Genomic DNA, 14145 nt, shown 5'->3' with positions numbered 1-14145 from the left:
ATGGGAAGGAGCAGCCCCAGGGAGGGAAGGAGCAGCCCCGGGATGGGAGCAGCCCGGCGGTGGCCGTGAGGGAAGGGCGGTGCGGCTCCGGCTGGAGCCGGGGCTGCCCCGCGCTGCTTCCCCCGAGCCTGGGGCTGCCCTCGCTGTGCCCCGGCCGCAGCTCAACGGGGAATTGCTGGGTCTTTGTTGGTTTGGGGAGTTTTTCTCCCCTCCTGAGGTTGAACAAGTAAAGCATGATTAGTTTAGAATTTGAAAGAATCATGTTGCCATTTCTCTTCTGGTTACATGAAATTAAAAACCAAACCCACCGTAGAGGTTAAAGGCCGGGAGGTGTACAGAGCTGTAGCAGCGCCCCAGTCTCTAGAGCAGAGCTTTGTACCGGTGTCAGGGACTGGAGAAACTTGAATTTAACTAACCTGGGGGCCCCTGGGCTCTCCTTACCACCCTGAGGCTTCAGCAGTGCTGGTACAGCTGGGCAGGAGTTCCTGCTGCTTTTTGGTTAGAATTGCTGTGGGAAAGACTGGCTACAATCCAAAGGCAAATATTATTTGATCTTTGTGACTTTTGGTCTCAAAGTAAGAACCAGGTGCAATCAGTGTTTAGTAGAAAATAGATGCAATATTAACTGAATTGTGAGATAAAATACTTAGCCATTGGAAAGAATTTACGAATGGAGATTTTTTTTCTTCTTCAGTTTTTATATTTTACTAAAGAATGTCATGCTAACGGCATCTTCAGGAAAATTCTTGTGGCCTTTGTTTCTTTGATTTTCACCTTTGAAAGATACGTATTTTCAATTATATCAATAGAGACTTAAGATAACTGTTTTTAGTACATGCTTTGTGTCCTGAAGTATTTTCTGATTTGTGTCTCATTAAAATGAGATAGTAACTGTATTATATAGCCTGAAAAAAGAAATACTGTACTTCATACTGATAATATTCAGAAAGGTTTTTTAGTTGTTGTTTTTTTTTTTCTTAAGCCGACATTTTAATCTGATCTTTTTTTCTGGTTCTTGTTTTTAAAGTGCAAAAGTATGCTGTGTACTTTTAATAGCTGTAATTCATAGACTTTTCTATTATTTTTTTTCTTCACTAAATGGTAAGGGATGGGTTCTTTAAAACCCAGAAATTTCCATGGGTCATGCATTTACCTAGCAAATATGCAGCTGGACAGGAAAGAGAATTTCTGCATGCCATATTTTGTTATAGTTTTACAAAAATAGTTTTCTTCTTTGTCTGATGCTTCATTCTTGGAGTTTTCAATTGCTGTCTAAATGTTATTACAAAGAAAAAAAATCCATTTTCTTGTTGCAGATCTTGCCTTCATTTTCTCTATTAGTAAAACTAATTCCTTACAAACAGACCCACTTGTGCTGAACCTCCTCCCGCTGGAAGCACAACCTTTGAGTTGTCTCCAGCATAAATCTCAGATGATCATATACCACCTAAAGGCCTGAGGTTTAGATGAGGAAAGTTAATCTGTAGCTAAACAAAATATGTACTATTTGTGTTTTTGGTTTTTTTTAATCTTACTTAATTGCTGGCAGTTAATTTATATGAAAATAGGAGGTGCAGGTGATCGGTCAGGTTTGTTATTAATACTTTGAGCTATATCTCTAAATGCTTTTTTAAATCAGTTAATAAAATGGAGCTTGCTAGCTGGAAACTGAATTAGTTTCCTCTAGTGGCTAATTTGAGCTGTGCGTTTATTGAGTGGTACTTTTTAGATGTGTTAATTTTTTTCTTTTTTTTCCCAGTGTAGTTGCAGACATCTTGGTTCTTGTTTTTGTTCAGAAAGCCAGAAATAGGAAGGACAGAAAAAAGCAAGCTGTTGGCAGGTTTATCATTGAGTGTTTTTTAGCATGTTCTGCCATTTTTTTGTCTCTTCGTAGCCCTTGTCTTTTAAATACAAATCAAAATAATCAAAGTTTTCATGAGTTTTATTTTAATACTGAAATGTATTGTGAAAATGTACTTATGCCTGTGGGAGGAATATGCTTCCTATAATAATTTATATTAACACCTTCCTTTAGAGAAGTTTACTTAATGTGCTGTCTGCATAGAGATTTATCTTTTTCCTTAGTTTTTAAAAATGTCTTCTCATTATTTCTTCAGTAGACAATCAGCTACGATCCTTGCCTGCACAGAGGATTTAAAATCAACGGCAAATTGCTGAAGAATTGCACTTCAAGCGGTCTCGAGACAGGAGAAGCAGGTCTTCACTATAATGGAAGAGGCCAAGAGCTCAAAGAATGGAAATCATGACCCAAGGAAGTCTGTCCGTCTTGTCTGTGAGGAAGGCAAAACAGTCAAAGTTACAATTAATCAAAATTATAAATATAATAGAAATGACAAATCTGTGAAGGATGTCGGGAGAAGTTCTCCAAGCGGGAATAGCAGCAGAAAAAGTAAACAAAATGATGTTTGTTCTGAAAAACAAGGAGAAAATAAATCATGCAAAGTAAATAGTTGTATTCCTGGAACTAAAGATTTGGGATCAAGTGTTCAGGATCGAAGTCATGGAAAAGGAAAAAAATTTTCTAATTTATCATCAGCAATGGAAAACGTGAAACAGACAAAATCCCAATCAGTGGGAGAAAACGCTCCAGGCTCCCATGTTTCAGGGAATGGGGTCAGTATGGAAAGCTTAACAGCTACTCAGAAAGGGAAACTGGTGCTGGAAAATCCAGTGGGAGTTCATACTTTGAAGACTAGTGTTGATCAGGCTGGTGATCCTGGTAAGACTGCTGCAGATCAAAGAAAAATGGAGCATAAGCCTGATGACTTCAGTGAGTATTAGTTAACACTGCCTTATTCCATTTTCTTCTGGTGCAATGCTGACAGTCTGAAATGGGCTTTGAAATGTTTCTGTTGGTGTTATTTTTTCACATGTACGAAGTTGCTGGTTGCATTTAGAAAGAACATGATGTTCATACGAGCATATTGCTTAGGGAACAAGAGATTATGATAATAGCTGTCCTTTTTTCTTATGCCTAAGACCTAAACATCTTTGTAAGCTACTTAATGTGCGTGGGTTTTAGGCAATTTTGTGAATATAGTGTCTTGGGAAGGGGGAACCCTTTGTAATATCATTGCCACTCAGGGAAATGCCAGTTATTACTTCTTTTCAGAAAGATCAGGGGGAAAATGGGCAAGGAAAGTTCCTATTATACATAGAGGGGAAATATTTACTTCTTTTCTGTGACTGTTGTGCTCTTTTTGTTACTAAAAATGTTTTGAGTAGGCTTTGGCAGGTGGCTTTTTGATTTAGGGAGCTCTGGAATACCTGTCATCCATCAGTGGTTACCCTTTGAGTGTGCACTTCTTACAGATGTTTTTCAATGTCAAAATTAAATATATTGATCAAGCTTTGTCTCACCAGGCTAATTCCATAGCTCAGAATTTGTCACACTTCTTTCGAATGCTTTTTTTCTTTAATGAAAATACTGTTTTAAGATGCCAGCCAGTGTAGACCTTCTGTTTGAAGTATTTCCCACAGCTGCAGCAGTTGCTTGTATGGAAATACAAGGAAAATAACAAAGTGTGTGGTTTTTTAGCTGTCTTAATAGTGTTTAACAGGAAAAACAAATTCAAGTGGCAGCATCCTGTGATCAGTCAGCTCTTTGTAGACCCCCATTATGTACTGTGGGGACCATCTGTCACTGAGAAACCAGGACTTGAAAACTTACTCAGCTTTGATTCCTTGCTGGTCTGGGGGCACCGATCTCATTTGAAAGGGAAGAAAAAGGAGAAGAAAAGACAAAGCACAAATAACCCTCAGCTTTGCTTATGTAAAAGTGACTGGAATAATTTGCTGTGGATGTTTGCAGAGATGAGTGGCCTGTGACCAATGCATAGGCATGTGGAGGAACTGGCCCTGTGGCACTGGGCTGAGTTTTTGGGAGCAGCAGCGTTGCAGAGCTCAGTGGGAGAGAGGTGTCACGGAGCGTTCAGGGGTGACTCCAGCAGCTTCCAGGCTCAGGGCTGGCACTGCCTGCTGCCTGCCTCTGTGGGGTCATTTGGGTGAACCTAAATCTCGGATTTACCTCCCTACAAAATGTGTTGTGTACAGTAATTTTATGCCTAATGTTTATTGTTTCTTTTACAGTAGGGCGTGGGGATCTTGTTTACTCCGTTCTGGATGGCAAAACCCTTTCTTGCTTTGAACAATTGAGGAGACTGTGAATTTGACTGAAACACAGAATTAATCTACCTTTTTATTTTGTGTTTTTGACAGCACTCTTAGTAGCAGATTAGTCTCTGAAGTCCTTTTAAAATACTGCTTAACTTACTGGAACAGTTTTAATGTTTAAGGTGATCTTGGGCAGTGTTTGGATAAAAAACTGGAATGTAACTCTAATTTGTGTCTGGTTCTTAGCTGCTCTGTACTCTAATTTTCACTTTTCCTCTCCTTGAATGACTCTTAAGAAAGTAACTGTTTCTTGCTTTAGGTAAAATAAAGAATTCTGAATCAACAAAAGAACATGCATTGGAAGCGGATTATTTAGAAAACACTGGTGTTATTGATGAATCTAATCTGACAGTTGAACAGCAACTAGGATTGAAACAAGCTGAAGAACGTCTGGAAAGAGATTATATCTCCCGACTTGAAAAAGTAGGTTGGGTTATTTATCAGATAAAAAAGAAAATGTGTGTCCTCTTTCATTATCATCACCATACTTCTGGTTGGGTGGTGTTTCTACTACAGCCTGCTGCCTCTGTTTCTTTCTTCTTAATAATGAGTCACTTTCTGATCTAAACTAGTGTCTCCACTATTTGGCTAGTTGTTCATCCTGGCAGATTATATGGATTAGAAACTTTGTGTTCCTTTCGTGGCACATGTAGCCTTTGCAGAACAATTTTAATTTTCTAGATCTGAACGTTTACAATTCCAGTATTTAAATAAGATTTTATCTTATAAGATTTAAGTCTGGTTGTCTGGAAACTGAGAATGCAGGACTAAAAAGAACCTTGAGCTTTCTTTAGTGTCTCTCACCAGTCTCAGTTGCTATATTGGAGATGACTGCTTAAAAATGTTCACCTAAATTGTTCTTAATATTATCTCTAGTGACACAAATGTTGAAGCCAGTGTAGGTAACCCAGAAGATTTTGTTAATATATTATGGAAGCATTTTAATCCCTCATATGTTGTCCTAGGAAAATAACCAAAAACTTATTTCTTCTTTTTCATAACACTGTGCACATAGGAAAATCATTCCCATTCCTGCAGTCAAACCTTCTTTAGGCTCTCTTTGTTCATTGGTCCTGAGGGTTTTTAGTTCCTGGTTCATTCTTGTTGCTTTTCTCTTGACACCCATTGTGTAAGTGGTGTTCAAAATTGGACATGCAATTCCAGCTGAAGTCTTACATACAAAGAGGAAAGCTGACTTCATCTCTCTGAAATATGGCATTTTCATTTAGGATCTCTGCTTTTTCAGCAGCAGTAGGATATTGGCTTAAAGTTGGACCAGCAATGATTCCCATGGCCTTTCCTTAAGAATTGGTCCATCAGGTGTTCCCAGCCCTTTATGTTTTGCAGTTGATAATACCTAAGGAATGATACTTCGCTGTGATATTATTTAGTTGGGGGTTATTTATTCAATTTCTTTAACTTTTTTGATATCTGAATTTTTGTCATTTTACATTTTTTGTATCCTCTTCCAAGTCAGTATCTTTTACATTTATAGTCAGCACACTTTCTGTTGCATTTCCTACCTCTTCAACAAAAGTGTGGATATTTCTGCCCCCACAGGGACCCCTGCTGAAGAATACTTGGCACATGCTTCTAGGTAGGAGTGCTCTGAGGACAGTTCTCTCAGTTCTCTCAGCAGTTTTGCTCCCACCTTACTGTTCTTTATTTAGGTAGTGTTTATGGTCTCCTTCTGAGACTGATACTATGACAAGTGACAAAGACTGTAAAATTCAAATACAATGTCTGCTGCTGCTGCTTCTTGAAGAGCTGTGACTGATCTTTAAAAAAAGCAACCCTAAGATTGGGTTAGTGCAATTGTTTGCAGCAGATCAGGTTGTCACCTCTGACCTGTTTTTTCCCTATGTGCTTATTAAAAATTGATTACAGTATTTTTCTGAATGCTAATTCTGACTGATGTCTAATTCCTTGGTTCATCTTATTTAGTCTTTTAAAGATATTCTTAAGTTTCTCTTTCCTGATGATCTGGAACCTTCCCATTCTCTGTGAGTTCTTTAAAATACAGCTGGCTCTTATAGATTAGCTCCTTGAGTATCCAAGGACAAATTTCATGAGACCTGGCTTATTAGGATGCATCTATCTTACACAAGTAGTGGTCTGTAACTTTTCTGTCTTGTTATTTTGAGTTTTTGCCATTTTCATTGGATTAAAGCATAATTAGATGATTTGAAAAGTCTTCACAATAAAGGCAAAATAGAAGTTATTACATGATTCAGCCTTCCTGGCAACATCTATTAACATAATACTGCAGACCAATATTGTAAAGAAACACAAAACTTTTGAGAAATACTTTTACTGCTGATACTCACTTTATTATAAAAGAATGGTAAAATATTTTTTATCTACTTCAATCATCAGACATCAAATACTTGAATCTTCCCATGTCACCAGGTGTAACTGTCTGTAGGTTGTTTTCCAAATGGATGTTTAATTTCATTTTACTAGGTACCTGTCTTAGAGAAAATAGGGTTAAAAAATTGGTAATTAAAGCAATATTTTAATTTTGAATTTACTCTGTAGTTGGAAAGTATCAGACTGGTTTTTTTTTCCAAAAGCAAAAGGTCAAACTCAGTAAGTGGTAAATGGAAAAACTTGCCCAAATTTAACAGTGGTTTAGGTCTTAATGTGGTAAGTCAAATTTGTTTAACTGATCTGTGATCCACCTCAGTGTCTTAAAATGGTGTTCATTCATTGTTGTGTCACTGTTTAAACATCTGGTGTTTTCAGTATACTTTTTGGGTTTAGTAAATATAGATGTATTAGAATTAGGATGAAAATGTGAAAGTAGTTTTTTTTCTCACCCAGCTATTGGAAAAGTCTAACAGATCTGGAGAAAATCTAAATTATTTTTTTAAACCCTTTTGTCTCTGCAGTGAGCTTTTCAAAAGGTTTCCCATCTCTGTAACTGTGATCTGTTAGAGCAAGAAGATAAAATTGCAGGATGAGACAGATAAAGTGAAGTATTTGGGAACAGCCCCTTCTCTTGCAGAGCCCTTTCTGCCTTTGAGTCCAGCAGGTCTTAATGGTTTCCTGGCTGAATAAACTCCATGGTATCCCCTCATGGACCCTGGGAAAACAGCTTCCCTTCTTCCCCACCATCTCTGGGTGTTTGGCTGCTTCTTGCACACTTGGGGATCTCCCAGGGGCTACTCTCCATTTGTGTACTCCATCTCTGCCAGGCTCTGTGTACAAAAAGGTGCTTCTTCTGCAAGTGTCCCCAACTCTGAGCATTGCAGAGCATCCACCCCAACTCTGAGCACTCCAGAGCATCCACCCCAACTCTGAGCATTCCAGAGCATCCATCCCAACTCTGAGCATTCCAGAGCATCCACCCCAACTCTGAGCATTCCAGAGCATCCACCCCAACTCTGAGCACTCCAGAGCATCCACCCCAACTCTGAGCATTCCAGAGCATCCACCCCAACTCTGAGCACTCCAGAGCATCCATCCCAACTCTAAGCACTCCAGAGCATCCATCACAACTCTGAGCACTCCAGAGCATCCACCCCAACTCTGAGCACTCCAGAGCATCCATCCCAACTCTAAGCACTCCAGAGCATCCATCACAACTCTGAGCACTCCAGAGCATCCACCCCAACTCTGAGCATTCCAGAGCATCCACCCCAACTCTGAGCATTCCAGAGCATCCACCCCAACTCTGAGCACTCCAGAGCATCCATCAGAGTTGGAATAGCATCAGGCCTTGCTGGGGGAGCCCACCTTGGCTGAGCACAGTGATTGGGAAGTGGCTGTGTTCCCCAGGCTGCCTGGCCACACCCTTTCTAACTGGGCAGAGCCAGCACCGTGTGACACAACAGCACAGCAGGACGCAGCTGAGCTGCTGCCATTTCCTCATCAGGGAAAGGCAGGGAGAGGCTGAGGTTTAGCCAGTAATTAAAAGCTTCACCTGACAGGGGAATGGCTTACTGGTCTTTAGGTCAGCCTTAAGAAGCATAAACTCCTCAGTCTTAATCTTACCTCACTAAATTTACTGAGAAATGTAATTCTCAAGTCATCCCACTTCCTTCCCTCACTCTCCCCTCTTGTCATACAGGTAAAAATCCATTTCTGTTTGTTTTTTGAAGATTGCTTAATGTTTGCAAAGCACCTTTACATTAAAAGTGTTACATAATAGTTTATTATTATTATTCAAAGAATTGAGTTTTTCAGGCACTACTGGTAGCAATATTGGTTTTAATCTATGGCAATTTTTCCTCAGCGCTCCCCAGAATACACCAACTGTCAGTATCTATGCAAGCTCTGCTTAGTCCACATTGAAAATATCCAGGGAGCCCACAAGCATATTAAGGAAAAACGTCATAAGAAAAATATAATGGTAAGTTAACAAAATTATGACTACTTTTTTCTTTCTTATACTCTTCTGTTTTTTTAATTTTGTTTTTGAAATCAAAATTTTTTTGTTGTGTGGTTTGTTTTCTTTGATCATGTTCATTTAGGTGAAAGTTTGTATGCTGAGCAGAGATCTACAAATTTCTGTTTTCTGTTTAAGAGGAAGGGCTTGATGATTTGTCCAGGCAGAGAGGAAAGGACAGTTTTGGTCATTGCTTCTGAATTAGTGGCTCTGAGCAGTGAGCAGTTCGTCATGCTTTTAGTAAGAGAATGAAAGGTAACTTAGTTGAGAAATATGTATTACACAAAAATATATTCAGTTTTTCTGTTCTCTGAAAATAATGCCATTGGTAGTAGGGATTGGAGGTGGGGCTGGGAATGTTGGTTTTATGGTTTTTTATACTTTTGCTGACTTGTGAAGTTTAGAAGAGTTACAGGAGGGAAGGATTCAGTTAATTCATAATCACCCTGGGTTTATTAATGTACTTAATATGAAAAATAGTTCTAAAGCTTACAAAGAGAAAACCAGTTTCCTTGTCAGATACCATGGTGCTATGGTTTGCTCTAAAGAGCTGTTACATGCAAGAAATCCAATAAAAGGTGCACAGATTTTCTTGCCAGCCCATTTTTGTAAATGCTGATGAAGAGCTACAGATTACCCAGGATGTTGGATTTTGTCATTTAGATGGTTAAAATTACTCTTTCTATAACCATTCTCCAAAATTCAGTCAAATTACTTTCACATGTTTCCATGGATTTCTTGCCATACTTCTGTTTTTCATTAATGCTCTAATTCTAAAACGTGTGCAAGTCATCACCTGGAAGACTCCAAATGCCATAAATCCATTAAATCTCAGAAAGTAACATTTTTACATTATGGTCAATGATTATTTGTAAAGGTTCACTCACTGTCTCCTAAATTGCATCATGCTTAAAAAAACAAGCCAGTCCTATGATTGATCTATAAATGCTTCTTTACCATGCTTTCCATCTGGGCATGAAGATGAGAATTGAGCAATGAGGTTTCTTTAGCACTGAATGGAATTCTGGAGGACAGGGAGCAGTTTCACTTTTTAACACTTAGCCCAGATAGCTTTCTGTGCAGCATCATGGTGATGCCTTTGTAACTGTCTTAAATGTTACTGCATAAAATGCTCCTGTTTATAGCTCTGTGAGATACATGACAATCAAATAAGCTCAGCAGCAACTGTGGTTTCCTAACTCAAGAAAAATCCTAATGTGGTGACATAAAAAAAACCCCATACTACTTTAAAATTGCTCATATTCTTTCTTACACTTAATTTGTTCAGATGAGAACAGAAGAGTTGAGAGATGCAGCCTAGAACTAAAACATTTTCATACTGTACTGTGTTTTCTTAGAGCATATTTATTTTATAGTTATTATTTATTTCAATCATATCTTTCATGCAGTTAATGAATTCATGGAACAAGAGGTTGTTGTGCTTAGTCCCAAATGACTTGATGCATCTGACGTGTTTTTGCTGTTGGATGGGTGCACTAAATCCAGTACTTTCTGGAACCAGCTGTTTAAGCAGTAATGGGACTCAACTTATAAAATTTCCTTGGAGCTAGGAATACTTTTTCTGCCTTTGATAACTTTCCTTCAAGTAGAATCCACTCTGAAAAAATCCATGTGACTTTTCCAGCTCAGTTACTTTTATGATGTACAATTACAGCTTTTTATTTTCTTGGTTGAATTCTACTTCAGAACTGTCAGACAATGTGGTTCAGGAATGGAATACAGAAGATTCCCTCTCCAACTGCCAGCTGTGAAATGACATTTTCTGTTTTAAACACTGAGCATCTGCTCTCATTCCTGGGACCACACGACTGTATTGCCAGTTAGGTCAGGCAGAGTTCCTGCCTTTGGAAGTGTTGCTCAGGACACAAACAGCAACCAGCATGTTCCAGTATAGCAGTAAGAGATAGCCTTTCCTCTAAAATTGCAGTTTTTAATGGCATCATCCCTCCTTTGTTCAGGAGAAGCAGGAGGAGAACGAGCTGCGGGCGCTGCCGCCGCCCTCGCCTGCACAGCTGGCTGCTCTGAGTTTCACTCTCATCCAGGCAGCAAACGAACAGGGCATCTCAGATGAGGACTTCAGAGTTCGGCAAGAGATTGTAAATGAGATGGAGAAAATTATTCAACAGCCCTTACCAGGTATTCATAGTGTGCTCCATTTGCTTTAGGTGAAAACGTTTCGCTAATTTTATATATATAATTTTGATACCTTCGTTAATGGTGAATGAGTGCATTTGGGGTTAAATTATCTTGAAAGTGTACAATATTAATATATACAGACTTTAATACATTCTGGCAGTGGATTTTTAAAGAATTAACAAATATACAAAAGGAGAAAAATATGATTGTGTTTATTTGTCCATCTTTCAGATGTGTTTATTGATCCTTTTTAAGTGATGGGATAAGATAACAAGAACGATAATATTTGATATTTGCTTCTTTGCATTGATTTTTCCATCAGCTCCTATAGTTAATGCACTGGGAGTTTGTAATCAGATTTTTGGAGCTGCTGTGATGTTGACTTTGTGCTAACAGTGGTTTGGTGTTCAGTGCATCTGAACAGAAGAAAATACTCATCTCATTGCTGAAAAAATGTTTGAAATTTTTAATTTCATCTATGTTGGAGTCAGGTGTTGTTCTATACAGTCCATTTGTTTTAGAAATACCTTTTTTTCCCTTTGCTCTATAAAAATACAGCTGTAGGAAAGATTTTGGTATGTGCAGGATGATCAGCTTTAGTTTTAGATGCTCTATTGTTGGAAAAGAAATGAAATTTAGCAAAATATTTAATTATAGTGAGTTGTGTGTGAACTGGTTTGTTAAAAGGTAGTTTTGTAGCCGTTGAAAGTGTGTTGAGTTTTGTGTGTAACCTAGCAGGTAGTCTTAGGGATTTAATAAATATTTAAACTAGTGCAGGAAAGTAAGAATGCTAACCTGTCTGGAGGCAGCATACAATGCTCTTAGAATAAGATAAGCAGAAGATTAATGATCTTGTTTGTGAACCAAGGAATGTATCACCAGGGGTCTGTGACCAGGCAAGGGGAACGGGGAACTGTTTCTTGGAGACTTTGTTGTGAATCGCATGTGTAAGAGGGAGGCACCCATACGTGAATTTGGGGGCTCGGGTTTGAGGGACGTGAGTCCCCCAGTTCCCCAGGCCCTTAATAAAGCACCCACAAAACTTATCCGAGTTTTGTGTCATTTATCAGTCGGGCAACACTATGAAGTATCTGCTTAAACATAAGGTGCTGAATAGAATAAGTGTTTGTAGGGTAGAGATTTGCTATTCTGCTCTCTAGTAAGTGACTCCTAGTGCAAACTTCTGCTCTGGCACTCTAGGGAGTTTTCCACTCATAGTGGGAAGCATAAGACAAAGCCTTTTCACATAACATTTTTTACATAAATGCTCAGGAAAACTATTGTTACTTTGTCTGGCTGACTTGTTTGGACTGATGAGCTTCTGTGGAGGTGTAGGAGTAGTGGAAGGGGGAGTCTGTAATAGTAAATGACAGTTTGTTATTCTCCTTTTGAAAGCCAGCTATGTTCTAGTGAATGTGTTTTCCTAAGTTGTAGATTCAGAAAAATTTAATTCATGCACTGTGTAGAAAACATCTGATCTTCTGGCATGATTTTCTCTTAAGCTCACATTAGAACTATGCAAAAATTCTTAAAATATGATAAGCCATTGGGAGGGAATTGTAAATTGTTATTGTTATTAACCATACAGACTTTCATTCTGAGAGGGCTGCTAAGCAATGAAAATGGGCTTGAAGCTATGTATGTGTAACACCAATTTTCTCTTTTAAGAGCAGTTTTGTTGATATTTCTGATTGCATGAGTTTGGTCAGAACACACATAAAGGAAGATACACAAGAAGAACCCTCTTTGCTGTGAGGGTGGCTGGACACTGCACAGGTTGCCTGGAGAGGTTGTGGTCTCTCCGTCCATGCAGATTTTCAAAACCCAACTGGACACAGTCTGAGCAGCCTGCTCTAGGTGACCCTGCTTGAGCAGGCTGTTGGATTTGGGAAGCATTGAGAACACTCATTTTTCAGCTGATTTAAGTATGGGAGATCCTAATTTCTATTACAGGAAATTTTTCATGAGCAAAAATTTCATTGTAAATTGGGGTATTGTTTATGGAATGGGATGGCATTTCTCATATTATTGCTGAGTAGGTTCTTCTTAGTTTAGATCTGTTCTGCATCTTTGCAGGTAACTGCATTAATTAAAACAGTGAATGGACACTGTACTCTGTGCCTTGGATTATATTGAAATTATGTTTATATACATATTTTGGAGGAAACTGTGTGTTGGAACTTGCTGATGGAATCAACAGATTGGTGCTACATACAGAAGTCTGTGAGGCATCAAAGAATTTTATAATTGGCTAAGAGCTGCAGTGAAATCAAGCTGTAGTTAACAAAAGCTGTTATATAAAATCCTACACTGAGATGGTGACAGTTATTGTTACTTCATATTTAAACTTATATTAAAAACAAACAGAACTATTGCAAAAAAATCTTTAAAACAGCTTGGAAAGTGATGGACATTTGGTGGTTACAGTATTTGAATTATTTATTTTCCTGTGATGCTGTGTTATGGAAATGCCTGCCCTTCACAAGAGTGAGAAGGGGGTTCAATGTTCATTAATCTGGGAATGCCAGTGAGGTGCAATATCTAAAGCAAGGTATGCATCATCCACTAAAGAAAAAATCATTTACTAACTGTTAAATAATTCTGTTTCTCTCTCTCCAGACTGTTCCCTGAGGATGTATGGCTCCTGCTTAACTAGATTTGCTTTTAAGACCAGCGATGTTAACATTGATATCAAATTCCCCCCTAAGGTGTGTAGGTATTATCTTGTATTAACTAAGACTGGTTTTTAAATCAAGCCCATCCACATTTATTTCTATTCCATTGCCTTCATCTTCTTTTGGGGCACATGGTGTTAGAAGAGCACAAAGTATCTAACCTTTGATTTGATGTCATCTGTGCTGTGGAGGAAGCTTTCATTGCTCTTTAGATAACTTTAATTCTTGGGTGGTTTTTTTTGGGTTTTTTTTTTTGTTTGTTTTTTTTTTTTTTGTTTTTTGTTTTTTTGTTTTGTTTTGTTTTGTTTGGACAACCTTATGCTAGGCTTTTTCTACTTTTTTTTTTGAGTAAGCACTGAAGCAGTATGAAAATAGTTGGCTTGGCTAAGTGTGCTTCCATGAACTCAACATTCAGACTGTAAAGTCTTGTAGGTTTTGATTCCTCCCACACTTTTAAAATTTGAGATAAAAGTGACATTCTTCAGGTAATAAAATTGTTGGTTCATGTTTAGTGATATTAGCAGCACATTCTTGATAGACACTCAACTGCTGCACTTGTGTTTCAAAATGATAAGGTGTTTCAAAATGATAAACTTTCAGAACTCCTGGGAAAGTCCTGACATTAAATTCTCTTGCTGTCCATTTCTAGCAGTATTCATTGATAATGAAATTGCTGAATATATGGCAAGTGCTTTTATTTATCCTGTTAATGCAGGACTAGAACAGAAG

The 14145-nt window shown here is 38.3% G+C and overlaps 1 protein-coding gene across 2 annotated transcripts in view; it reads left to right on the top strand.

Annotated features, from left to right (window-relative positions):
* Nucleotides 1–14145, top strand: part of TUT4 (terminal uridylyl transferase 4) — a 46105-nt gene that overhangs the window by 7160 nt on the left and 24800 nt on the right. For both annotated transcript variants that reach the window (XM_063166116.1, XM_063166115.1), the window contains exons 2-6: nucleotides 2118–2791; nucleotides 4454–4617; nucleotides 8432–8548; nucleotides 10564–10741; nucleotides 13361–13449. In XM_063166116.1, the coding sequence (XP_063022186.1) occupies nucleotides 2230–2791; nucleotides 4454–4617; nucleotides 8432–8548; nucleotides 10564–10741; nucleotides 13361–13449 (1110 nt within the window). In that variant the 5' untranslated portion in view covers nucleotides 2118–2229. The remainder of the gene's footprint in view (nucleotides 1–2117; nucleotides 2792–4453; nucleotides 4618–8431; nucleotides 8549–10563; nucleotides 10742–13360; nucleotides 13450–14145) is intronic.

Source organism: Melospiza melodia, chromosome 11 (assembly GCF_035770615.1).
Source record: "Melospiza melodia melodia isolate bMelMel2 chromosome 11, bMelMel2.pri, whole genome shotgun sequence".
Lineage (NCBI taxonomy): Eukaryota > Metazoa > Chordata > Aves > Passeriformes > Passerellidae > Melospiza > Melospiza melodia.
This window is presented reverse-complemented; position numbering and strand designations above follow the sequence as displayed.